The 27,722-nt window shown below is 38.8% G+C and overlaps 2 protein-coding genes and 2 long non-coding RNA genes across 11 annotated transcripts in view; 2 read left to right on the top strand and 2 right to left on the bottom strand.

Moving 5' to 3' along the window:
* The window catches only part of sh3pxd2aa (SH3 and PX domains 2Aa), a 129,768-nt gene extending 119,135 nt beyond the window's left edge, over nucleotides 1-10,633 (top strand). For all 8 annotated transcript variants that reach the window (XM_063010717.1, XM_063010715.1, XM_063010714.1 and 5 more), the window contains 3 exons: nucleotides 893-942; nucleotides 1,063-1,182; nucleotides 3,060-10,633. In XM_063010717.1, the coding sequence (XP_062866787.1) occupies nucleotides 893-942; nucleotides 1,063-1,182; nucleotides 3,060-4,994 (2,105 nt within the window). In that variant the 3' untranslated portion in view covers nucleotides 4,995-10,633. The remainder of the gene's footprint in view (nucleotides 1-892; nucleotides 943-1,062; nucleotides 1,183-3,059) is intronic.
* A 457-nt stretch (nucleotides 10,634-11,090) lies between these two features.
* On the bottom strand, nucleotides 11,091-12,450 carry LOC134329200 (uncharacterized). Its single transcript, XR_010014838.1, has 3 exons — nucleotides 12,271-12,450; nucleotides 12,010-12,078; nucleotides 11,091-11,657 (listed from the first exon to the last, which is right to left on the bottom strand). It is a non-coding gene; the product is annotated as an uncharacterized LOC134329200 (long non-coding RNA).
* On the top strand, nucleotides 12,100-14,020 carry LOC134329201 (uncharacterized). Its single transcript, XR_010014839.1, has 4 exons — nucleotides 12,100-12,165; nucleotides 12,806-12,866; nucleotides 13,682-13,741; nucleotides 13,896-14,020. It is a non-coding gene; the product is annotated as an uncharacterized LOC134329201 (long non-coding RNA).
* An 8,645-nt stretch (nucleotides 14,021-22,665) lies between these two features.
* Nucleotides 22,666-27,722, bottom strand: part of neurl1aa (neuralized E3 ubiquitin protein ligase 1Aa) — a 52,001-nt gene continuing 46,944 nt past the window's right edge. Inside the window, exons 5-6 of the mRNA XM_063010387.1 lie at nucleotides 24,132-24,284; nucleotides 22,666-22,993 (exon numbers count right to left, since the gene is read on the bottom strand). Of these exons, the coding sequence (XP_062866457.1) occupies nucleotides 22,752-22,993; nucleotides 24,132-24,284 (395 nt within the window). The 3' untranslated portion in view covers nucleotides 22,666-22,751. The remainder of the gene's footprint in view (nucleotides 22,994-24,131; nucleotides 24,285-27,722) is intronic.

Below are 27,722 nucleotides of genomic sequence, written 5' to 3'. Positions count from 1 at the left end.
CTCCACCAGTTGATAGATTCCTCTTGGTTTCCATGTTGAGCTCAGGAGAAGACGATGGCACGGAGACACGGACATGGCCAGTACCAAAAATCTTCTAACTTTATTTGGGAATTAGCAAGAATAAATACTCAAGGTAAAGGGGGTGTTGGTAGACAATGAAAGCAGGCAGCTGGCTATAAAGTTAACTAGTGAAATAAATATATTCTAAGACTTGTTATGAAGTTAGCCCCATCTTTTAGAGCTATAACAGTCTTCACTCTTATGTGAAGGCTTTTCACAAGTATTTTCATAGAGATTTATGGATAATCAGTCAAAGGACTATTTATAAAGTCATCAGGTATCTGTTTTGGTATTAGAATTAGATACTAGTAGAATTAGGGTTATGGATCCTGAATTGATTTGTTTTGACCTTGAATGCATTGCTGTGTTTGAACACTTAACTGTGCTTGTAGAGGCAACATATATGTGAAATGTAAGTCTGGCCAATATAACAGTAATGATAAAATACAACCTTCTGTTCAAGGTAAATAATTCACGCTTTTTTCAGATCCAGGAAAGCATTTCCATCTTTGTCCACATTATTTTGACTATTAGCAGCTAAATGTGCTTGCTTTAAAATGGGAAATTACTTGCTTGTATTTATTTAACATTGGAATTATTGTGTTGCATATAATTGTTTTAGGGTCCACAAAATAAACATGTCTAAAACCTAAAATGCAATATTAGGATATTAATTATGATAAATTAAAACTATGCACATGTTTTGTCATATTGCCCAGCCCTACATAAGACTCACGTTGCTGCTCAGCTTGTTTATTAACTCGTATATCATTTACAAATTAAATCTTTGTTTTGTCCAGAGATGGCTAATATTTCTCCTTTAATTTTTCAGGATCTCCAAACCTGCGACAGAAACCTCCCCCTCGAAGAGATACAAATCTGGTGAGTTATAAAACATATAAGAAACTGACACATCTCTTTGTAGTTGTTGTTATTTTATGGTCTGATGATTCAGAATGTAGAGCATTACGTTTCTGAATTAGTGTTTTTGTGCATCCTCAGGGATTTCAGCTTCCAAAGCCTCCAGAGCCCCCTACAGTGGAAACGGAGTACTACACAATTGCAGAGTTTCAGTCCTGCATCTCAGATGGCATCAGCTTCCGTGGAGGACAAAAGGCTGATGTAAGATATATTTACAGAAACATATATACAGTAGTGTTCAAAAAAATAGCAGTGGTTTTAAAAAAGTGAATAAAGCACAAAATCATTATGATAACTTTTATTTCCATAAATGCAAATGCACTGAAAATACTCCACTTTCAATTCTAATTCAAAACATTAACAAAATTTAGCCAGTTTGTGTTAATCCTTTACAGAAAGTTAAGAAAAATGAATATTAGGCTGTTCAAAAAAATAGCAGTGCCAGCATTTTTCTTTAAAAACTCAAAAGAAGTATCTATAAACTGAAAAAAATGTTTGAGGTTTCACTTTACTTTAATATTTAACTAATAATAACTAATATTTAGTGGCATAACAATTGTTTCTGAGATCTGTGTTGCATGGAGTCGACCAACTTCTGGCACCTCTGAACAGGTATTCCAGTCCAGGATGATTAGACGACATTCCACAGTTCTTCTGCATTTTTGGGTTTTGCCTCAAAAAAACGTGTTTCAGATATCAGAACACAAGTTCTCTCTGGGACTGAAGTCAGGGGATTGTGCTGGCCACTCTATTACCTCAATCTTGTTTGTCTGTAACCAAGATGTTTTGGGTCATTGTCATGTTGAAACTCCCATTTTAAGGGCATTTCTTCTTCGACATAGGGCAACATGATGATCTCCTCAAGTATTCTGATATATTTAATCTGATCCATGATCCCTCGTATGTGATAAATAGGCGTAACACCATGGTATGAAGAACATCCCCATATCATAATTTTGTACCACCATGCTTTACTGTCATCACAGTGTACTGTGGCTTGAATTCAGTGCTCGAGGGTCGTCTGACATACTGTCTACGGCCACTAGACCCAAAAAGAACAATTTTGCTTTTACCAGTCCACAAAATGTTGAGCCATTTCTCTTTGGACCAGTCAATGTGTTCCTTGGCAGATTTGAACCCATTCAGGACACGTCTTTTTCTTAACAACGGGACTTTGCAAGGAGTTCTTGCTGGTAAATTGGCTTCACTTAATCATCTTCTGTACTCACTGATAACTTCAGATGTTCCTTGATCTTTCTGGAGGTGATCATTGGCTGAGTATTTGCCATTTTGACTATTCTTCGATCCTTTCGAACAGTAGTTCCACGCTTCCTTCTGCATCTTTCAGGTTTTGGTTGTCACTTCAAGGCATTTGAGATCATTTTAGCTGAGCAGCCTATCATTGCTGCACTTCTCTGTATGTTTTTTCCCTCTAAAATCAACTTTTTAATAAAAGTACGCTGTTCATCAGAACAATGCCTGGAACAACCCATTTTACCCAGTATTTCAGAAGGAAATGCGCTATGACCAACCTGTGCAACATTTGCCCCCCTCCTACCTTAAATAAGGACCAAAACTGACACCCGTTCTTCTGCAGAATGAATGACCAATTAAACACCTCACTGCTATTATTTTGAACAACCCACTTTCAATCAATGCTTTGATTACTCAGAATGAACGGCATGCATGTTCTAATTGTTGGGTTTGTTTTGTTTTCATTACTCTACTACACTTTCAAGTAAATTTTTTGCTATGTAGAAATATCACTTCTACTAAAAACAGTGATTTATCAGGTCAATGGTGTTGGACTGCTATTTTTTTTAACACCACTGTATAGTAGGTTCAAAGTGTGACACAAAAAATAAAAGCTTACTTTGGAGGTGAAATTAGCCTTGTGAGAAGGATTTTACTCTATATGTACCGTGCCTCGAGTCCTCGGTAGTTTAACAGACCTTCCTTAGAAGTGGTCTAAATTAGGATAAGTGTTTTTAAAGAAAAATAAAATTGAAAAAGATTAAAGTGTAGCATTCTTAAGAAAACAACTTGATGGATAATTCTGAAACTGTTGTGATCTGCAGGTAATAGAGAAGAACTCTGGTGGCTGGTGGTATGTCCAGATTGGGGACCTGGAAGGTTGGGCACCCTGTTCCTACATTGACAAGCGCAAGAAGCCTAACCTGAGCAGGAGAACAAGCACACTCACCCGGCCCAAAGTTCCACCCCCAGCACCTCCTGTCAAAAAGCAGGACTCTGAGGACACACCCTCTCTGAGTGCTTCCGGCTCCAAAGCTTCAGAATCCCCTAGCAGGCCTGTTTATGAGGAGCCAGAATATGACATTCCCGCCATGGGATGTGATCTGGAAATGGACACACTCCCCATAAAAAAGGGGCCTCGACCTGTGCTCATCAAAAGCAGTAAAGCTGCTGCTGAAAGAATTGCTCAAGCTACAGGCAAAGCCTCACCTCTTTTTACTGTGAAGACATCCCCTTTAAGAAATGAAAACTCAGTGGAAAAGGTTACCAAGGAAGAGGCCATATATGAAAATGACGGCTTTAGATATTCTTCTGATGACTTTGCCTGTACTAGAGAGATGATCGCGGTGGGCTCAGAATCCCCTAGAAGCCGCACTTTGGGCAGAAAGCCCCTGGGGTCCTCCGCTTTTCCTGGAGAAGGAAAGTCTCTCAGGGATCCTCCAGATCTGAGGACTCAGTCACTGACGCGTGCTGAGAAGTCCTGCCACAGGTCATTTTCAGATGAACCAGGGCGAAATTCCAAAAGAGAGCCAGTCTTGCGCAAGGATGTAGAGCTCCGGATTGGACAGAGCCCCTTAACTCGGCCCAAGCCAGTGGTCCGTCCAAAACCTCTGTTGACCAAATCTGAACCCCACAGCCCAGAAAGAATGGACATCACCAGCTTCCGGCGCCAGCTGCGTCCTGCAGGAGCCATTCGGCATGGAGTAGTCCGTGGAGCACGTGGTGAAGACTCTGAAACGGCTTCAGTGGTGTCGTCTGAGGATTCTGTGTCCTCTCGAAGCATTTCAGACCTTTCCAGCACTTACTCAAAGGGCAGCCGAGGTGACTCTGATCATGAATGTTGCTTTTATCGTACCACCGATGCATACGAGCGGGCACAGGAATCTGAGCTCAGTTTTCCAGCTGGCATAGAAGTGGAGGTACTAGAGAAGCAGGAAAGTGGCTGGTGGTATGTCAGATGGGGCGTAGAAGAAGGGTGGGCTCCAACTTTCTACCTAGAGCCTGTTAGGCAACTTTTAGATTTAGGTGTCCCAGAGTCCCATGATGGATCTTCGAAAGAGTTGAGCAACACGAGCAAGTCTAACAGTCTGGAGAAGAATGAGCAACGTGTACAAGCTCTTAACAACCTTAATCAGCAGAATCTGCGTCGGATGAATAATCCCAGCCCACCTATTCCCTCCAAGCCCCCTGGAGGCTTTGGTAAACCATCCCCCCAGCTGAATGGTTCAGGGGTACGAATGCGAAATGGCATTCGTCAGGCAGCTGTACGACCCCAGTCAGTTTTCGTGTCGCCACCACAGCCAGTGAAGGAAACCAATTTATACACAGGGTCCCTAAGGCGCAATGAATCGCTTGGTGCCAGTGATCACATAAGGTCCAGTGGCGGTGTGCGCCGGAATTCTTCCTTCAATACTGTGCGGCCACAGCTAGTAACTGATGTACGATTGAGGTCTGGGACTACAATGACTGTGCCAGCTGGGAGCTCTAGCCCCTTGATTGCACAAAAGAATGGAATTCCAGTTTCCACAGTAAAGCCCAAACCTATTGAGAAGTCACATCTTATTCACAACAACCTACGTGAAGTTTATGTCTCTATCGCTGATTATCGGGGAGACGAGGAGACAATGGGCTTTCCCGAAGGCACTAGCCTCGAAGTTCTAGAAAAGAACCCTAATGGATGGTGGTACTGCCAGGTACTAGATGGCCTACAAGGAAGGAAAGGTTGGGTTCCATCTAACTACCTGGAAAGGAAGAAATAGCACCCTCTAAAAGAATGTCTCTTAAATGTTGCCTAACATGTACATTTGTTATTAAACTCTATGAGGACCTTTTTTGTATCATTGTAAAGAGAGACACCTTAGTGCTGGTTTACTTAAAAGTACATAAGACTCTAAAGATGCGTATGTGGATTAAGCAAATAAAAACATGGCATTGAGAGTTAAAAATGAGGGTTGGGCCATCCCAATGTCTTAAGTATCACTGGAGGATCCTGTCTCCAGTTTGAAAAAAGGGTTTTACATGCATGAGAAGAGTGATTCAGACAAATGTCGAAAAAATATTTATACCAAACGGGTGCCTTTGTCCATCAATGACTGAATGTTAAAAGGAATCATTTAAACACCAGTGAAATAATATCAGTACCAAACTTACCAACTTGGTGCCATAGGCCTATTAGCGCAGAAAACGCCAAAACTATTTTTGCTACAAAATGACAGAACGAGAGGGAGATATGTATGAGGGAGTAATGTAGTGAAATAGAATGTGTACAAGCACTCAAAACCAAGAATGTAATACATTGGATACGCAAATAACAAAAGGTGTTTACCATTTAGTGCATTTAAAGATTACATTCGATTCTTAACATTTGTTCATTTTTTTTTTTTTCATTTCATATCCTGAGCATTTTCATGTCTTCCTTAGAGATGTATTTCTGCTTTCTTGTGACATCCCTGCAACTATATCAGCCTGGATAAGGAGGTGTCTCGTGAGGGACTTCCCTGTCATGTGATCATTTAGATCTGATGTGTCTTTAATGAGGGTCTCTAACTAATTGGCTTTACTTTTTTGGCTCTCCACTTTGCTTTAAAGCCCAGCCAATAATAAAAAGAAACACTGATTTACTTTTGCATTTGATGTGGTGCAGTTATGTCTAACTCAGATTTACAGGGAATTAGATACAAATGGATTTCAGTGCTTTCTATCTATCTCTTTAAGTACCTGGGTATCAAGTTTACAAATTTGCACAGAACAGAACTTTGCATATATTGCTGCTCTAGGTTTAATATATTTACTGTTGTTGGAGTGGAATTAGAAACATAGTACTGGAAAGTATGGCTTAATATGTGCCAACAAATCCCAGGAATGTTACATAGCAATGAGCCCAAAATGTGATTAAACCAAAGCAAAATAACAATACATGTGCTAGTTTTTTGGTTGTTTTATTTTGTTTAGTATTTATTTTGTGGTTACAGTGAAGTACAGTGTATTCAGAAAACCCAAACGAGGTTTCAAAACTGAGCAGAATAGTTATTTAATTTTTATATCTGGAAGCACTTGATTTATTTTTTTTACCCAAAGGAAAGCACATTATCATGCAAGGTTTATTTCAACATGTAACAATATTGCTGGGCAGTATTGGATTTAAAGTTGAAGTGACACAGTAGCAGCTGAATTTAAGCTTACATATGACAATTCCTGTTTTCATAAAATTATTAGTATTGAATAGAAAATTATGCTGACATGCTATAGTTTGGTAGAAAAGATCGTAATCCTGGACAGAATGTAAATTTCAGTCAGATTAAAAAACATCCATCCCCCTTTGACACAATGTTTTTGTGATCCATGTTAAAAGGCTGATGTTCAAGACTGCTGAAATATTTTTCTAACGAATGGTGCCGTGTGAACTCAGTACTTGGGTTAAGCACTAATGTTTTTGTCTTTTTTATTTTCTGCTGGACAGTATTATAGTATTAAACAAAGTTACGTACCTGCTAGATTGCAGTTATATTCTATTAAGTAGTAGTTGTTTGTTGTGTGATCACACTCGGACAATAATGATGAATGGAGTGGTTCATTTGTTGAGTTGATGCATTTGTGTTTTTTTCGTAAAGCAAAAATGCATTAATGTAAAGATGCAGAGTATTTTATCAGCACATTATTTATTAAACTATTTATGACTATTTAATTTTCTAAAAATGTTCAATACCTCTGCTCATTTATTCAGTGCTTGCCACTGCATTGGAGTAATCAAAAAAGTGGAAATAAAAAAGTGACAGAATTTACTGACACAGATTGGCTACTGTTGTATTCTAATTGTATTTATTTTAGTTTTTTTTTACTCCCATTAATCTGAGGGCAACTGTTTTTAGACACATTTATTCATTTATTAACTCAAATGCAGCTAAACATTTAGTTTTATCAAATCTATCTGGTCTTTTTGACCCTTTACCAAGGCTGATTGCTGCACCTTTAGCAACTATGGACACTTCTTCCTTCATTATTGGACTTTCTATAATGCCAGATTTAGTAGATTTAGACTCTGTTTCCTCCTGATAAGTTGACTCCACTTGTTAGCACTCAAACAAAAAATGTTTTAAAAAGTAATGTCCTAAATCTGTTCTGTTTTAACCATATTTAAAGCAAGAAGAGCAATATATATATGCCATAATGTGCTGGCAATTTTGTCAAGAGACTGGAAACTTAAGAATTATTGTAAAGAATTTAAGCCCTCTACCAACTCTGACGAAGGCATTATAGAAATGTGTTGGTTCACTTTAACACTTTCAAGTGATATCGCTTCTGTCAAATAATCCATTTACATTTTAAGCATTGTTATGTTTGCATCTACGATTTACAATGGAATATTACTTCACACTATGCCTTTTTGTATAATATATTTGTATCATCTAGCCTTTATGTTTCGTCTTTATATATTTTTGTTAGCAGAAATATCACCATTTATTGTACTTTATTCCCCTGTGTGCTTTTGTGACACCAGTGTTATGAGGTATTGTGCAATAGAATAAGCGGCATCTCACCAAAAAACAAGGAATTTGCAACATCAAGGTTTTTGATTCTTAAGACCCTTACTTTTTAAAGTCAAATGTGGATAGTTTCATAGACATCAACCATGTCATCTCAAATGTTACTTTATTTCATTATTTAAAAAAGAGAATTTCTAAATGTCACAATGCCCATGATTGACGGACTCTACTTGCCATAACAGCAGGACTGTATGACCCAAATCTCTCTGTTGCTATTGTTGAGACCACAGGGGTTTTTTTTTTTTTAACTAAGGAGAATTGAGTTCTCCTACACACTGCCAAATATCTCCTTCAATTTAATTACCTGTAAGTTTATTTCCATCTTTCAAAGAATCTCTGCATTGTCAGTGGTGAAGACTTTAACAGAGCTTCACTTAATCGCTTACTATTGTATCTGGCTAAAATGAGACTGTTGTCCTTACTCACCATGGAATCAAATTTGTGCTGTTTCCAATCTGATCCACTGATGTATTTAATGATGTGAATGCATCACAAATTGGCCACTTGAACATCTTAGGCACATCCTCATACCCTTGACGTTTAACCTTTAACTTGCATCCCTAAATAACATACTTGGTCCCTTTTATTCAGCAGTATATGCATATAATATCAAATTTACCAATATTCTTCATCTTGTACTATTCTTACTGGCCTTTTGTCACAGAAAGAGCTACAGCCTAGAAGTTAGTTATCTTTTGCTTACAATCCCTACAGTTTTATTGCAACCATAATTGACTTTTTCTGGAATGTTCCTTGAATGAACCAGAAATGGAAAAGTAAGCACACTAGCCAGTTTTACATTTGGCTGATGTGTTTTTCTATGTCAGGCAGAAACTTACCAGAAATCCCAGTCTGTATTACCCACCTGAAAGCTAAACATAAAAATGGAAAATCTGCATCATTGAATTAATGTCAAGAATGTGTTAGTACACTCCATATGCTGTTATGAGAGCTTATATTATGTGACATAACAATGAGCAGTTACTGTTGGCAGTAATAGTCATAATAGCTGTAAAGCCTAAATTCTTGTCAGCTCTAGTTAGTTTATATCTTTTGACTCGCACTGTGTGATAACACCACAATGCAATACGGCATGTCACATGGTCAAAATCTTTAATGGTGCTATTCTTAGTCTTTATTGGTGTCATGATTAAATGCTTACCCTATATAAGGAAAGTCCTTTATTAGATCATAATATGCAAACGCTCTCCTAGAAGTCTATCATGACTTCATAAAAGAATAATGTCACAAGGATTATAAATCCTATCATAAAGGATCATAACCCATAAAAGGACATCATAAAAGGATCATAACCCAAAGAAGTTATAACACCCATGTAATTTATTTAATGGCACATTAATTTAATTGTAAATTTAGATAAAAAAATTGGCACTTAATGTCAAACATCAAGGCATCTATCATGACAATTACCAAGAACATGTCATGGCTGTGTCACTTCACATAAACTCCCATGACACGTGGCAGCATATGGCATTAGCGGTGACATGTCCAATAAGTTCAAGTTAAGCAACAACAGCAACCATAAAAATCAGTGTTTGGCAACACGTTTTCACCAGTTTTAGAAGGCTTATATGAATTGTGGCAGGGTTTGTCAGTGTGTGTGTGTGTGTTGATATGTGCAGATGGTTGGCATGTCATAGAAAGGTGGCAAGAGAAAGTTGATAGATGGAAGTATTTTTACGTGCAGCCATTGAAATTCAATCAGGTATTACAAGGTCAAGTCAGACAGTGAAAATATACTGCATTCCCTTGGAGTTGCAGCTGTAAAGACAGGATTTAACAGGTTTCTGCAGGAGATGGATGACCCCGGATAATCAGTGCTAAGTTTGAGCTCTCTGTTGCTCTGTGGATCATTTAAAGCTGATCCAAAAAGATGAAAGTGATAAGTGCTGATCTGAGCTTTTAGCAAAAGCTTCAGTCTTTGCCTCTGGGCTGCAGCATTGATAATCCAGCTGTGGGCAACCTTCATTAGAAAGCAGACGTCTGGAGTGCTGCAGGCACCAAGCACTGCTTCAAAATCAAATTACCAAAGCAGCCGGTTTATTACAGCTCTCTGAGGGTCGTGTCCTGAATCCCAATGACAAGGAAGTAGAAACCGAAGACCGATCGATTATCATGTACCATCCTAGATGCGACCGACTTAAAACTGCCATAACGTGACCTGACGTAAAATGCTTTTGAAGACGAGCTAAATATAGAACGCTTCCTGTATGTTGGTCTTGTGAGACACATAAAGTGCTTTGAGGAATTTCTGTAGGTTTTGAGTTTAATGCATTCTGGGTTTATTGTGTGCCACTGATGTGATGGAGCTAGATCAAGTCTGACAGGATGCTGTGATTTTCTTACTCTCATCTTGATGAAAAACAGTAAGGAACAGGGAACACGCTGGGCCTTCCTAACATTGCGCCGCTCGCTCTGCTTGACTTCCTGCACTAATTATCATTTCTCTTGTATTAATTAACAGTCAAGAAATGAACAACTTGCTTCAAAGACAGGTGTTGCATCAAGTCACACTCTGGTGATAGTAAAACTGCCATTGTGAGCTGGATTTATTAGCGTGAGGATCCTAAATACAACTTAGTTCGTCTTTTAAAGATAACATAGCTGCAATATCTACAACTCTGAACATTTTAAACACTTTGAGATGTGATTACACTGTCAAAGGCTTTAAATTGGATTTTTAATACTTTTCCTTAAAAACTATGTGGTCTACAGCTTTACTGTTTATCAGCATCATTTTGTTTATCTTTTTGTATATTTATCATGTTTACATTGTATCCTGCATTGCCCTAAAAAGACAAAAAAGAATAAAATGTATCATCTTTTTTCTTTTATGACACTGTCATGTATTTGTCAGATAAAACACAATCCACACACTTTTACACTTAAGCTCCAAACCTGCAATTAGCAATAGGCTTCGGCAATCATACACTGCCACAATGTCCATGGAAATTCGTGCATATTTTTTAATTACTTGCATAAATTCTTGTGGTATATATGTTGCCAAAAACAGCTTGGCTTGCTGAAGTTGAGCTGTGCCTTTACATATTTAGTTGCTTGGCAGTGATGTGCAAAATAGTTTTGCATTTGGACTATTAACAATCCTCTCTAAATTTAATTCTTTGTTTTACTTGGTCTGTTCAAATGTGTGTCTTATCAGCCATGTTTAAATTTGTGCACAGGGACGTGAACACATTTAAGTTCACTTTAGTTATAGATGAAATTTAGTCAGCATGTATGCTGTTTATTAAAAAAAATACACACCAGGTAAAAGGTGAGTTTTTATTAATATTGTTTTTACACCCGATGCTGAAAATAAAGTAACCTGGTACTGGGCTTGGGAGTAAAACTCATGTAAGTAATTGACTTTCTTTGGTAATGTACAGTTGTAATGCATGTGTATGATAATCTAATAGTCGCTACAGATATTTTACATTTTCCAACACATTGTGAGAATGCACAGAACTGATACTTCGATCTTTCATCAAAAGCCAAGTTTGTCGCAATAGGTAAGCTTCTAATGCCCAACCATATTACTACTCAATCAAGTCTATTTAAGCCTTTAACCCAAAATGTGCAAACGTGTTGATTCTAAATCACCAGTGCACTGGTTGTACACTAGATGTCGCATTTACATTAATAATATAAGTAACTTAAAAAGACTAATTAGCAGTAGTAATGTTTTTACTGTTTGACTGTAAACTTGCCAGTGTTTTTTTTCCCTTCATTGTTTTCAGTGTCAACAATGTTTTGACCATCACTCTTCTTTCAATGCTCTTCAATACTTCTCCAATCTTCCCTCCTCTTACTTCATACGGTTTTCCTCACCTTTCTCTTGACTTTTCCTTACAGTCCTTCCTGATATAGATTGATAAACATGTAATTTTAATATTACAACAATATCTCACTTTCATTTTAAAATTATGAGACACTAAACTAGACAAAATAAAACTTCATTACAATTTTAATGGCATAAAGCAAACCATCTTTCTATGGAGTAACATTACTGATACAAAATATGAATTATGCCAATCTCTTGGACACTCTACAGTACATTGCCTCTATGTGTGAGTGCGTGTAAATAAGTCAATACTTTCTTAAAATAAGAAAAATGTGTGTTCTGTTTATCCCACTGACTTTTCCACCAATAAAAGAAAAAAATGACCGCTATCAGACAACCAAACTATTACTGTGCTCTGAAAATACTCACCAGTTTAAGCTGTGTTTACCATTACCTGGTGGGATACCTACTGCCCAGTTGTTTGGTGCTCAACGAAGCCTGAATGAACCGAGTCATAAAACGATACCACAACAATAATATCAGCTTTTCAGTTGACTTTTTGCAGCTTAAAGACTTTTAACACAGGTAACGTTTAGTGTTTGTTTTAACATTAAATATTAATAATAAACAAGAGCAAGTTAAGATATTATCCTAATTAGTAACGCTAACGCTATCTAAAATATAGCAAACCTGTAGCTAAATAGCCCTGAAACGCTTCCTTCGGCTGGTTAGCTTTAGCGCGCCTGTGAGGTAAATTTATTTTATGTTGTTGTCATAAAGTTATGATTTTGTTCTTTTTTAAAGTTATTTTTACGAGACTGATACTATTTATGGCGTGAATAGGGACCAACAGCAAGTAAACAGCAAGGGACCGTGTGCAAGTAAAATGTATTGAATCAATATCTTTCTCAAGAATCGACTCAAAAGCATCGAAATGCGATGCCTAAACATTGGAATGAAAGAGTCGACTCTTTGCGAATCGAACAAAAATTCGACTTGTGTATACTACAAGTCATGCGTTATAATGCAGTAGGGAATTTGGAAATGACTAGATTGAGAGAAATGTGATGCATTTTTTTTGGTCACAAATTGTAGGCTGTATTATACTTTAACAACATTCTTCCAGGAAAACAACTTTTAATTGTATAACTGTAAGGTTCTTGCACAACTTCAGGGACTCATATTCAATCCGTTTGTTGACCTGTGTCCTCTTGTGGGTGATCAGGGTTTCTGGAAAAGGCTCCCTGACCAGGATAAAGAGATTAGTGAAGATGAATAAATGAATGGTAAGTAGATGTGAACACATTGTTTAGGCTGTAATAGCAAGCTACAACAGTTGATGAAATATATATATTTCCACACTAGGGGGCAGTCTTACACAAGCAAGTTAACGTGACGCTCTTTTTGCTTCATTAACATTGATGCTGTTTATTTACAGCTTTTCTGAGGGTTTGTATGAAGGTATTTTGAAACACGAAGAGAGAGGTCACCGAAGCACATCTTTACAGCCCTTATAAAAACATCAAAGACAAGAAGTTGGTGGCCTCTGCATTAATTAGTGCCACTACATTAGACTCAGCTAGAGGTCTGGATGATACTTTGGGTGACAGCACTGATTCTGGATCAATTAAGAACGCACTGACGATTTGTAGTCTTTTTTTTGCACTGAACTAATGTATGGATGTCTTTTACCATGAGATGGATTGGTGTCCTGTAGAGGGTGTATTCCCACCATGATCTCATTCTTCTGTCAGGATTTAGGGTACTGCTTTTGAACCAGTGGCTTTGTTTTATTGCTTTTTTTGCACAACAGCTTCCAAGCCCATTGCAATATAAAACTTGCTTGACTGTATGCAGTGTTACCATGTTCCAGCAAGTTTAAGGCAAACTACAGTCATACAAGAACTCCCCACACACTGTTTCACACCTAAAGGCAAAAGTAGGCAACCATTAAGAAGTGGAGAGAAACTGAACTGGGTTTAATAACCCATTTGTATATAAGAAAAAACATACCAAACTCTTTAAAGACAGCCACCATGCTGCTTCTTAACCTTAGTTTTTAACTGATTTAAACAACTGCTTGTGAATATCTGTTTGACAGGTAGTGGGGGTGTTACACAACTCCAAACAGGTCGATGTTTCTTCAAAACTGTCCCAAAGTGTGAGTAAGTGAATAACCTGAGATAGCTTGGCACTCTGTTTGGAAAGTATACCCTTCTTGTGCCCATTGTTTCCATATGAGGCTTTAGACAGCATTGACAGAGATGAAGTGTTTATAGAAAGCAAATGACTGATTTCTGTTTTCCTCACTACAGGGAAAAGTGTTGAAATTCTTGTCCATTGTAATTACAAACACACTGCAGATCTGGTGGGCTTAGACTGGGTGGAAAAACACAAAAGTTTTCTATAATTTTTTTTTGTAATGAAAGTGGATCCTATCAAAAGTGACCGCACAGTGGATTCAATTTGCTCTGAATAAATACACTGTTGCATTAATCAATACTCACTACTGTGTAATCTGGACTAGAAGTAAACTGTCATGTATTGTTTAGGTGAACATAATCGAAAGCTGTAAATAATCAGCGTTAGTGTAAATATTCTTTAAATTAGGAGATGACGTCAAGAATTCAAGGGGCCTGAAATACAAGAAACAGAATTAATATGAGTATTACAACTTCACAAGTGTTTATTATGCCCATAAACTAGCCTTCTGCTATTTGCTAAACAATCATAATGAACATTAAACAAAGGATCAGGAAAGGGAACACGATGTAGCTGAAACACATTTGGAAAATTTATTGACACAATCATCTGATGACTCACACTACAGAAAGCTTACAAATCAGTCACCGACTGCCGGACTGGAGAAAAATAAACACGACAGACAACATTGCCACGACAGAAAACAGATTTGCACTTAAAAAACTGATCTAATGAGTCAATTGCTAATGGATTTAGTGGATTCAGTGAATCTACTGATTTATCAGGCTAAACTGGGTGTAGATTCATTCTACTAGCTTGCTGTAAACACTGAGGGCTAGATGAACAATTTCAGGTGCAATTACACCACATTTAATCCTGAATGTTCTGTTTATGCATGACGTGATGTACTGGGAAACCCGCAGAGTGCACTTTTTTCACTTACACATACATAAACTGATTGGAAAGTTTAGACAAAAACTATGGAAAAGATATTGGAAACGTGGCTCTTCACATATTCCATTTGAGATACTGAAGCACAGCGAGTCCAGTGCCACCCAGAAACACAGGGCACCAATCTATCACTTTCTCAAATGTTGGGGCAATTTGGAATACTCAATCTATTTTCAGCATGTGTTTGTTAGATGGAAGAAAAATCTTCATAGGCAGTGACCAGGGGTGAGGATCAAACCCAGGTCTCTAAGACCCATGATGCTGTGCAGCATAATGCTCATCCAATTTGAGCAATTGTTTAGCTAGCAATCTGATCATAGAGGCATGAATGGGGTTTAAAGTCTGTTGTCTGGGTCATTTAGTCAATCCAGCCTCTTTTTTATTTGATTTTACAAGTGGTCCAGGTGCAGTTTATCTGATAAGCCACAGCCTCTGAAAATTAAACATTACATTCAGATGGGTCTGGATATGAGGCCCTCTGGCACCAGTGGCCTGGTTGGATACTATACAGACACAATTGGCTGTGTGTGATAAAGGAAACCCAGATTGGAAGTTGCATCTTTGCTGGTGCAGAAGCAACGCCTGTTTGGTTGAGGAATCGACATGAGCTGTTGAGGAATACAGAAAGCATAGTGTGTTTCTCAGCATGTAGGGCTCTCTGTTAAATGAACCACCGTCCTGTGGGGAAAAAAAACAGTTGGCAGCTTTAAGTGTGTCAGAGGAACCAGCATGGGTGTAGTGCATGTAGGGAATTGGGTATGACTAAAAATTAAACATCAGAAGTGGCCACATAGAGGTGCTGGTAGAGGTATTGACACTGTACATGATCTCATGATCTTCCATCCAGCCCTGAGTGAACCCAGTTGCAGTATGTTTAAATGAAATGGTTAAAATATGAGAACCTGGCTCTTCGGTAAACTGCTGATTATCTATCTTAGTAAAAAACGTAATCTACAATAAGGTGCGCTTTAGAAAAAAATCATCTAAAGACTGAATTACAAAACTGGTCAAAATGCAAAATGGCTATTTCCTACAAACCAGAGCTTTTCTTCCAGACAAAAGGTCCAAAGTAAAACTGATTATCTGTACCTTATATACTGAAACACTCACACCATTTACTACATAAATAAATACATTACAGGGTCAAAGACAATCAGAAGCAAAGCAAGCTATGAAGTGTTTGTAAGGCTGCATGTCCTGGTAAAATTCCTCAAAATTCATATTACAGGGCAAATTAATAATCCCATTTAAAAACTGGTAACAGGTCAGGCATAAAGGAGTTCACTTTAAAACAGGATCATCACACTTTTTACATGATTGATAATTCTGGTCAGGACAAACAAAAATGTCAATATATCTCTGTTCAAAGGAATTACAGAAATAGAAATATGGGGATAGAAATGTACAATCATAGATAATATAAAGTGACTTGGAAATACAATGATGGCCCTCAAGCACTGTGCACATACACTATAAAACGTGACTAAAATCAATTCAATTGTAAAATAATCACATTTTCAAATAATACATGATTAAAAAGTTAATTCATTCACAAAAATTGTAACATAAATTATAAAAGGATTTTAATTAGAGAAGGACGGTGAAAAGAAATAACAAATCCATACAAAAACGAAACATTGTAAATTACTATAATCATGTGCTCACTTTATACCTAGAAACACATTTCTGATTGTTTTACTGCAAAGCCCTAATTAGATTGACTGCACAGTATAGCTCATGATTACAAGTCACGTTATGTAATATATTTCTGCTTTATTCAGAAAATACATTACAATGTAAAGCCTGGTTTATGCGTTTTATTCATGAGCTTCTGAAGCCTTCAGGCGGCTGGAGGAATCACTTTAAAACACAAGCAGCCGTCGCTCAGGTGGCGCAGCGGTAAAAGACACGCGCTGCAACCAGAGCTGGATTTCGAAGGAGCGTCGTTTCGAATCCAGCTCTGCCTTCATGGTCGAGGCTGGGCGGCTATGGACAAAGATTGGCCTGTTGTCCGGGTGAGGGGCGGGACTTGAGACCGTAGGGGATGCTCTCTCAGGAACGGGGCGGTCGCGCCCTCTGCTGGCTGGTTGGTGGCGCCTGTATGGAGACGGGAGGGGGTGCGGCGGAGTGTGTGATCCTCCGTGCACAGTACTCTGCCACGCTACACTCGTCAAGTGTGGGTGATAAGACGGTCGATTGGCTGTGCACGTTTCGGAGGAGGCGTGGAACGGCCTCGTCAGCCCCAATCAGGAGCAGGAATCCGCAATAATGAGAGGATGATAGATGGGATGAAATTGGACGTGCTAAAAAAAACACAAGCAGCCAAACCTGCTGCCCAACTTTTTAATAATATGCAAAAAAGAAGTGGAGTTTTGACTCAATGAAGTAATTTGTAGCTGAATAAACTCACCACAAACTGCTTTATATTAATTTTGAAATACTACATAGTATGTGGTTTGGAACACAGCCTTATTTTACTACATACTATGTGGTTTGGAACACAGCCTCAGTTTTTAGCAGATGTGCTGTTGTGTCGAAACTTTCGTATCAACATTTACATTGCAGCAACATGGCATTTAGTGGACGCCTTTGTCCAAAGCGACTAACACTTGTAGTCAATTACAGTGCAAGCAACTGAAGGTTAAAGGCCTTGCTCAGGGGTCCAATAGCGGCAACTTGGTCGTGATGGGGTTTAAACCACTGACCTCCTGATTAAGTCCAGTATATTAACTGCTGAGCTTCCACTGCTCATAAAAAACAAAACTTAAGGGCATTTCCAAATAGCGAGGTAATAGCGTCATTAAAAACTAGTAGAAGTAGTTTAGATAGATAAAATAGTGTTATAGTTTTAACTATTTTATCAATTGCTGATAAGCTGATCAGCTTTAATTAACTCTACTTTTTATTTTTACGAATTTCAGGCACACTTTCTTCTTCTAAATGAATGTTAGCCCAAAACAACAACAAAAAAGCATAAACCAGGCTCATCACAGAGGAATAACCCACAACAAGCATCATCATCAGTCAAATCACTAAGAGAGAAAAACACAAAGGATACCGGTAGTAGGGGTGGGCGATATGTCAAAACATCATATTTCAATACTTATTGTTAATACTATCAATATGTATGGTAAAATTTTGTATTTCTTTCAAAGTGCCAACAAAACAGTAATTTTATACATTAGATTATAAATGATATTTAAATATGTTCACACACCCACACACACCTCGCTAACCTGCTCTAATCTATATAAATTACTATCTATATTACTATCTATAATTACTATCTATTTTTATACTATCTATATAAATTACTGAAACACGGAAGCCTGTTTAGTGTTACTGAATAGAAAAATAGTCCTCCCAAACAACCAAACTACTTTCAAAATATTACTGAAATACCTTAAAGTGTATATATTGTTTATTATATGCTGAGTATATTCCTAGTGAACTGCACCCAATCCCCCAACCTGTACCCTGGCTGCTGATCTACTTTTTGGGCTGAGCCCATCTGGGTTATATTGGTTGGCTGGAGGGATTTTATCTCTCAATAAGCTTGGGAATGCCTGGGTATCTTATAGCAGGAGCTGAACACAGTGGGTTGAGAAGTCTGGTGTGATCTCATCCTGCTATAAATGAACAATATGAACATGATGAAATCACAGGTTCACCAACACCTGCCAACTGAAGTGACTTTATATTATTTGTTCATAGTGCATGTTAATTCTTAATTCATCAGTTTTTATTATTTCTATCATTGTGGCACAGACCTGTCCTGGCATGTTGTGTTATGTCTGATTTACTGGTTACTAAGTATTAAAAACATTCATTAGTGTTAATTTGTATGGCAAGGTTTTGGGTGTTGTAAGTAAAATATTCCACGATGTTAATACAGTGCAATGATTGATATTAAATTGTCATATCGCCCAGCTCTAACTGCTATTACAGTTTACAGAGGTTCAGGTCATAATCAATGAATATAAACCATCATTTAAAAGTAAACAACCACTCCAAGAACCAGCATACAGCTTAATATTAAACATGTTTCATTAAAGGACAAAATGACATTCTACTAATTTGCCTAATTCTCACAAAAAGTCTCGAGTCTAGAGAACATAAACAGGACACCCAGCATTTAAATATCTATATATAAATATTTATAATCTAAATGATCAAAACTTGAGCTTGTTTCTGCCATAGCAGCGACAGGATGTATGAAAGTCCACACAGATGCCGTTTTAACACTGCCTGAAGAAAATGAACACTTTAGCAGCACAGATTTAAGCCCTAGCTGTCATGATTGATTGTCGCAAACTAACCAACACGTCAGTTACAATGACCTTGATATGCAGCCATGTACTGCGATATTTCATCACCAGTTAGACAACTGATCCAATCAATCGGTGCCATTTCTGTAAGGTACACACTGAGGCCCTGATTTACTGAATGTCCGTGTGTGAAATCATATGCAAATACATAGCAAAAATATGTAAGCTTATTCACTAATGGACTTTATAAAAAACTGCATGATGAAATAACTAAACAAACCCACCTTTTTGTGAGTTTGCTATAATTACCATTATTTACATTTTGAATGTCATTAAAAAGTAATCTGATCATCATGGAAGTGTCATGTATTAAGAAGTCAGGTTAAGAACATTAAATCAACACCGGCATCATTAATTAAATCAACTGAACTATTTTAAAAATATCAAAAGCTAAAAAACAAGCCAAAACGCATCACACAAATGTCTAAAATGCCTGTATTAGCAATAAACACTCACTATTTAGTGCTTTATTTTTCACAGATATTGATATTGATAACTCTACACCAGGGGTGCCCAATACGTCGATCGCGATCTACAAGTCGATCGCACAGTGCACGCTGGTAGATCCCCCTCATTCAAACAGGTCAGCGGGATTGACATGAAATATGGCCACTGTTTCTTTAATTTGCGGTTTGTTACCATAGCTACGCCTCAGCCTGCTGAAAGCACTAAGAATCTAGAAAGTTTTCATTCATCAGTAGCCAGTCTGCGCCAAAAATGTTTCGATTCGGGCAAGAACACTGCAAGGACGGCTGTTTCGTTCATACGTGGAAGAAGCCGACGGAGAATATTCAGATCTCATGCTACAAACAGAAATTTCAACCCTACAAGCTGACATTCATATGAAGTCAAGGGCCTCTGCTGGACAATTTTGAAACTTGCTGGCTGAGAAAAAATATCCAAACATAAGAAAATGTGCCACATATTTAACAGCATTTTTAGATTAACTTACTTGTGTGAATCAGCCTTTTCCCACATGAAAATAATTAAGTCTAAATATCATTCCATCCTTACTGATGAACACTTGGAAGTCTGCTTGAGATTTGGCATGAACAGCTACTGTCCAGACCATTCAGTACAAATCATCAGAATAAGATTAGTGTGATTTTTTAGTCGCTTGCCCTGTAATGTTGAATATCAATATAGGCAACTGAAGCGCATTTAAAAAAGCTTCAAAGCTTTTCTGAAAAATGATGAGGCCAACCTTTTTAAAAAGTAGATCGCGGTGACCCATCGACTGAAAAAGTAGATCTCAAGCCACGAAAGTATGAGCACCCCTGCTCTACACTTTACTTAAACAAATATGTGCATCTAGCGTAAGGTTTTATACTTGCTAAAAAGCAGTAACTGATTTTACACAATATTGTAACTGATTACTGTGCACTCCAGTTTAGTCCTAGCTGTGCCCTGACTGGTTGATAGCGTAACACTGGCTATTTGTAAAATAATGCAAACATTTATTTAACAATAAAATGAAAGAGTTTAAGTGAGAAAGACCTCTTCTATTAATTCAGTCAGAATTAGTTATTATTATGTTTGTCTTTCTATATGAACTCGTCAATATTACTTAGAACAATTAGCTCTTAAAAAAAGCTTATTTGCACATTATGGTATCTGCATGTGTGGTCAATGTGTTACTGATATACGTCGAGCTCTTGTAAATGCACCCACTAGCCATAAACTGCACGTGTAAACTAGAATTCCTTGTTGGAAACTCAGTAAATCAAGGCCTGAGGAGCTAAATTAGCAACTAATTAAGCTTAACTTATTAATGAGGATCTTATTGATGCCTGGTGTAAAAATCGATGAAGAGGCTGCGTCTTCATGAGGCCATTACAAACTGATATGTATGGCTCGAACTATTCTTAAGGCAAATGACTTGCTAAAATCCTTTCCACAGGTCAGTTTCTCATTCAAACATGGTCAATATTTTAAATCCACTTATTTTCTCCTAAGCTGTTGTTAATAAGCTCTTTCTTTCCACTCCTCATCACTCACATATGCTCTGCCTTGTTTCCCCACTGCCATTAACTAGTTATTATCATGCAACATGCCACATATGGGCTCGAATCAAGAGGGTACTTGGTGAAATATGGACTGTCCTGGAAAATTAAATAGCCTCCTTCAACAAATGATCTTTTCATTGTTTAATGTCTCGAGGCTATGTTCCTTCTTCCAAGATCTCCAGTCTCCATGGCAATTGCATGTGCGGAGTGTGTTGAGGAGGTGTTTTGAACACTTGAACAGCGATACAGACAGCCGAGCGTGAGTCTGCAGTAAATTAAGCTTTAATTACAGTGTGCTCATTTGGCCTGAAATTAATTCACAATGCAATGATTCACTGATCTGCCCCATTTATCAGAGGAAACTATGCATGTTCCACTTCCTAACGTGATTCAGTTCAATTAAAAGTATTTAATGTATTATTTAATTAATAGTGGCACAATGGTAAAGTATGCTAGCTGTCCTATCAGCCGGTCAGGCGTATTCACAGATATGACTGACTTATGTTACGGGGGGTTGGGAATGGGAATGGCCAAAATCGCCTAGTCACTGGGAGGTGCACTTGTCAGTCCCTTTTAGTACTGATCCCATGTCTGGATAAAAATAGGAGGGTTGCGTTAGGAAGAGTATCCAGCAAAAAAAGTGTCCAATCTGGTATTCGTACCAGATTCACTATGGTGACCCCTAAAATATATGGGAGCATCACAAAGAAGAAAAAACAATATTTGTTAATAAGTGCAAGATGAAACTGATTTGATAACTAGGCAACAGGCTGTCAGTAAACTTTACCAATCACCATTGTGACTTCAGCCATAACTATGATGTCATAAATCAACCTGGCAAGGGATGGGCACCATACATCTCTGATCAAAATGCTTGTTTTCCTTTGATTAAGTTTAGTGTTTTTCATTTTTAACTTTGGGTTTAAATTGCATTTGAAACTATGTGCAGAATTGGCGTCAGTACTTAAAGATCACTCAAGTCAATACTGACATTAGAGCACATATCATTAGCAAAATAGCTTAAATGCTAGCTTAGGCACTAGATCTAGCATGAGCACATGGAGCTGGGGGATACTGTACATGTATGTGTTTTATCTCTCGCTTGGTCTCAGCTGTACACAGACAAAAATTGTGACCCTGAAACGTTCTAGTATAATGGAAAGTGTTTTGAGGACAGCCAGCAGGTTGAAAACACTTAAATTTTTCATCTGCGATAAATATTGATGCGGTTTCCACTTCGCGAGGCTTGCACTCCTGCAAACTGAGACTCTTAGAGTCCCATATGGCTCAAATTGAGGGGAAATAAGATGGAGATATTGACATTTGATATCTCCTGAAATTTCCTGAATTGCTTGAGGCGACGTATACAGTTCGTCTTCTTCTTCCGTGTGTGTGTGTGGGAAGCTTTAGTCTGAATCACAGCCTCCTGTCCTGAGCAGCAAGACAACTGGTTACCGTAGCAACAAAGGCTCGCACACCAAACTACTAGAGACCTTTCGCTGATGAATGCAAAAGCCTTTTAAGGTTCAAATGAATCACCACTGAAACGAGAGGCCGTGAAGTGTCAGAATGATTGTCCCTGAACTGGACGCCCCCCCTTCCTTCCCGAAGGTCCCCGTGTCTTTGTTATGGCCATTATGCTTCTCTGTGTCGTGTAATAGAGAAGTATTACAGAAGATGGCTCCTATGTGCTCCGGTAGGTCTTTATTATGTCTTTGATAGCCCTCCTGCAGATTGGACAGCACGCGTTGGCCATCTTTTTGAGACGGAGCCCACAGGTGTAGCACAGACACATGTGGCCGCATGCGTAGATGACTGTGTCCACGGCATTCTCGTAACAGATGGAGCACTCGTCCGGCCAGGAGCTGGAGGATGATGGAAATGTTGGGGACTTGGGCAGGGTGACAGGAGAGCTTGTGGTTGTTGCTTTAAAAAGGGAAAGAAAAAGAACATTAAAATGACCTTATAGGACTCTTTTTAGAACATCATTTTATACACACATACGTACATTTATGTTCCTTAAATGTCATTAAAATACATGTTACATGACTGCCCCAATTTAGTGATACTGGTCGTTGAAATTTTTAGTTCAGATCTATGGCTATAATATGGATCTAACACAGTTGCATCAGCATTGTGCTAAACAGTGTTAAATAGCATTAACAACGCAAAGTAAGACAGAGTCAATGCCATTCAGGGAATGTGTTTAACCATGCTGCTAAACACTAAGGGGAATTTCATGATCCGCCTGGTCTAGTGTACTGTTGCGTTTGTTGTGTGGAGTAAACAGTAGCACCATTAGCAGTACCACACGTGCTATTAATTTAAAATATACTACTATGATATTTTGTTGGCATATTTCTATACAAAAATTAGTCATCTTACTTTGGAAGTAAAAAAAACCCCAGTACCTTGACAAAGTCAAAGGCATAAAATAGGAACTCCGACCTCCTGATTGAAAGTAAATGGGTGGAAAATTGACCATAGGATCTCATGGTGTAGTCATTAAGGCAGTCAGCCCTGATTCTGTCCCCAAAATAGCAACTGGCAACTACAACTTAGGGTGGCACGGTGGCTCAGTGGGTAGCACTGTCGCCTCACAGCAAGAAGGTCCAGGGTTCTATCCCCAGGTGGGGTGGTCCGGGTCCTTTCTGTTTAGAGTTTGCATGTGTCTGCGTGGGTTTCCTTTGCATGTGTTTGCGTGGGTTTCCTTCGGGAGCTCTGGTTTCCTCCCACAGTCCAAAAACATGCAGTCAAGTTAATTGGAGGCACTGGATTGCCCTATAGGTGAATGGGTGTGTGTGTGTGTCTGCCCTGTGACGGACTGGCGTCCAGGGTGTTACTGTGTGCCTTGCACCCACTGAAAAACTGGGATAGGCTCCAGCACCCCGCGACCCTAACTGGATAAGAGGTTAAGACAGTGAGTGAGTGAGTGAACTACAACTTTGCCACATATCTACGACATACCCTAAAATCAGCAGAGGAAGCTGGTGGTAGGAATCTTCATTACATCATTACTTAAGTAGTGATTTATTTTGGTTTACCTCAAATCTTTTATACTGACCTGTTATGGAGGTACAGAAGGCTCCCGAGCAGCCTGCGTTTATCGCAGGCTCTGAGCTGCCACTGCACAGACCTCCCTCAAGCGAGTGAGGTGAGGAGGAGAAAGGTGAACCTGGGCTAGATGGGCCTTGAGCATCACTGAGTTGGATGGAGCCTAAAAAAACAAAACAGACAAATAAGTATCGGAAAAGTTTAACAAAAAATGAAAAGGGGGAGAAAGCTTTTCTTGAAATAGCTTTGACATTTTATTGATATACCTGCTTCTTCAACTGACAATAACATGTCAACTCCAGCATAATTACTGTGACATTTGAACTTACATTGTGAGCAGAGTGACTCACTGACTGGACTGGGTTAAGATCAATATGACAGTTTGCACAATCTGCAATATACAGCAATATTTATTTATTTTATTAGGATTTTAATGTCAGGTTTTACACACTTTGGTTGCATTCATGACAGGACAGGTGATTACTGGTTACACAAGATTCATCAGTTCGAGTGTTTAATGTTAAACACAGTCAATTTTGTCTCTCCAGTTTACTTCACTTGCATGTCTTTGGACTGTGGGAGGAAACCCATGCTACCCCCCACTGTGCCACCAAAAACAGCAATAAGGCATACACTTTTGTTTTACAGGTTTACAGGTTTCTTTTAACATGTAATCGACTGTCATACTTGAATTGTTTTGTTACACCGTATACCCTCCTTATTGTATCCGGACTTGGGACCGGATTGACAAGTGAACCTCCCAACAACTAAGCTGTTCGGCCATCCCCTGCTCAGACATAGCCAGTTTTTTCACTGCCACATCCTAGTCAGGGTTGCAGAGGGTCCAGATTTTCTCTGGGCACGATGCAGTAAAACATCCCAGACAGGACACCAATCCCCTCAGGCGTAGCCAATTATGTCCGATAGCAGCGCTGATCTGAACCCTGGATCCCAGCGATGGTGGGCGCCTCCAGTTTCAATACTGCTGGATGGAATCTATTAAAGTGTGCATATTTAATAGTTAAGTAAAAGAATCAACATAGTAAGGGTATTCACGGCTTTAGGTGCTGCACAAGATGATCATTACGGGATTTCCCACATCAATAAATTAACCTTTTTCAAGTCATGCAATTGTTAGAATCTGACGGCCTACATAACTCTTACAGTATTGTTTGCTAGGGAGAGTTTAACCCAGTTTGAAGTTTGTCCTGGCTGGAATCTGAATATGACACCTCTGAAGGAAGGAATGGGATCATTAATATATCAGTCAGATGCCTTAGAGAACGGTCAACGCTTTCCGCTACCGAGGCAACATTTCAAGTAACGTGACTGATCTGCCCTTCTGCACAGAGAAATAAGGTTTTTTTTTTTTTTTGGTTTTTTTTTATTAGGATTTTGTCAATTTTACACTTTGGTTACATTCATGACAGGGTAGTTACTCTTTACACAAGGTTCATCAGTTCACAAGGTTATATCGAACACAGTCACGGACACCAGAGCACCTAGAGTAAACCCATGGGGAGAACATGCAAACTCCACACAGAAAGGATCCAGACCGCCCCACCTGGGGATCGAACCCAGGACCTTCTCGCTGTGAGGCGACAGTGCTCCAGAGAACTAGGGGGGAAAAGTGCAAGACTGCAAGGCTCATGAAGACAAGGTTTGCAGAGTTTATTGTGAAGGAACTCCACACTTCACAGTAACTGTTCAATGAAGTTAATTTCTTTGTTACAAAGATTACATTAACAGGCACTTGGGTGGTGCTCTACTGCTGAGACCTAGAGATCCAGAGTTCGAATTTCAGTGGTGCTATCGGCTGGTCAGACGTTTGCATGGATTAATGGGCTGATGTCTGAGAGGGTGGCCAAAACAGCCTAGCCATTGGGAGGACACTTGTCAGTCAGTGCGCTCTCAGTGCCGGTCCCAAGCCCAAATAGAAAAAGCACTATTATTTAACTTAATATAACATAATAAATTGTTGCTCGTGATGTTTTAGACATTTTTTCACTGGCATATCCTACACAAAAACAAGTGAGCATGTACTGTATCTGCCCCACCATTAGGATAACAGAGTAGTGTAGGGTCACTATAAGGGCATCTCATACATTCCCTAGAGGTTGTGCTTGTACATTCTGTCAATATCAGTTACCATGAAGCCGAGGTCCCACAAGGATCTATATTAAGCTTAGTGTAGGAGTGGCTCAAGCATGCGCTGCATGCAAGCTGCACGCGAGTCCTGCAGCCTGATCCTTTGTCGGCCTAAAGATGAAGCTGGCTGTTATGCAGGGCGGAGCTGAAGCCAAGACTGATCCCCTCTTAAATCTGGCGTGCCATCGCACGATTTGATCATTGCACACAGACAGTAACTTTTAATCCCCCTCGACGAGTCAAAAGCAGCTGACTCGAGACTGCACGAGCCTGGAGCTCTCCACACCATCTCGAACAGATTATCAACACAGACGGAGACAGTGGGAGAAAGTTTCAGAGAGGTGCAAAGAAAGCCTCTGTATAATGTTAAGTATGTGTCTCCATGGTGACAGGCCTGAACTTATACAGGACGGAGCGTATGAACTGTACTGACGAGCTCTCGTCACTGTCATGTACTGTACATCGGTATGTGGAAGACAGGGTTGAGTGCTTTGCAGTTTTGATGTTTTCAAATAATCAAACAAAAAAGAATAATTTCAGGATAACTGCTGTGTTTTCTTTTTTTAAGGCTGACTTAATTAAAAAATGATGCAACTTTAGATTAGGAAGGCTGTTTTCCTAAAACCAGTGTCATCTACCAATATTTTTAAGTTTAACACGTCAATCAAACAGTAGATACGGCCCAAACAAGAATATTTAAATACAGCTCATTTTTTAAAAGCATTTAAACATAAAGTAAGCTCAACCAAATGGTTGAACAGACCATTAAAGGGTTAAAACAAGAATATAGGCACCCAGGCGTCGCAGCGAGATATTCCGCTAGCACACCAGCACCGAGTTTCTGAACTCCTCGGTTCGAAACTCAGTGTTGCCACCGGTCATAATTGGCAGTGCCTGTGGCAGATACTAATTGGCCACCGTATCTGCAGGGTGGGGGTCGGACTATGTGTGGGTGGGTGGGTCTTCATACGCTGTGTAAGGACCCTGATTGGCAGAAGAGACGCCTGTGCAGAATGCATGGGCGAGAAGAGGAGGGCTGTGCACGTTTCGGAAGAGGCGTGTGCAGTGACGTGCTCTCCTTGGATGCAAACTGGTATCCCTCGGCAGCGGAAGACAAAATTGAGTGCTCTAAATCAGGAGAAAAATGGGGAGAAAATGCATAAAAAACAAAAAAACAATAAAAACAAGAATGTGATTGACTTTTTTTTTACTGACAAATGGATAAAGAAATTACTTATGGAAATTACTTATGGATAAAGAAATTACAATGTTTTAGCTGAGAAACCTGATTTTAGTTTGTAAATACAAACACATTTTTGATTTAATGCCTGCAACACACTCAAAAACGGGGCAAAATAATAAAGAAATGATACATCACAATAAGCAGGTGAATTGGTAACAGGTTGTTAGGGTATAAAAGAAGGAGGGTGGCACGGTGGCTTGTTGGGTAGCA

The sequence above is a fragment of the Trichomycterus rosablanca genome, chromosome 15 (genome assembly GCF_030014385.1).
Source record: "Trichomycterus rosablanca isolate fTriRos1 chromosome 15, fTriRos1.hap1, whole genome shotgun sequence".
In the NCBI taxonomy this organism is placed as follows: domain Eukaryota; kingdom Metazoa; phylum Chordata; class Actinopteri; order Siluriformes; family Trichomycteridae; genus Trichomycterus; species Trichomycterus rosablanca.
Note: the sequence above shows the minus strand (reverse complement) of the source record. Positions and strands in the feature narration are given on the sequence as shown.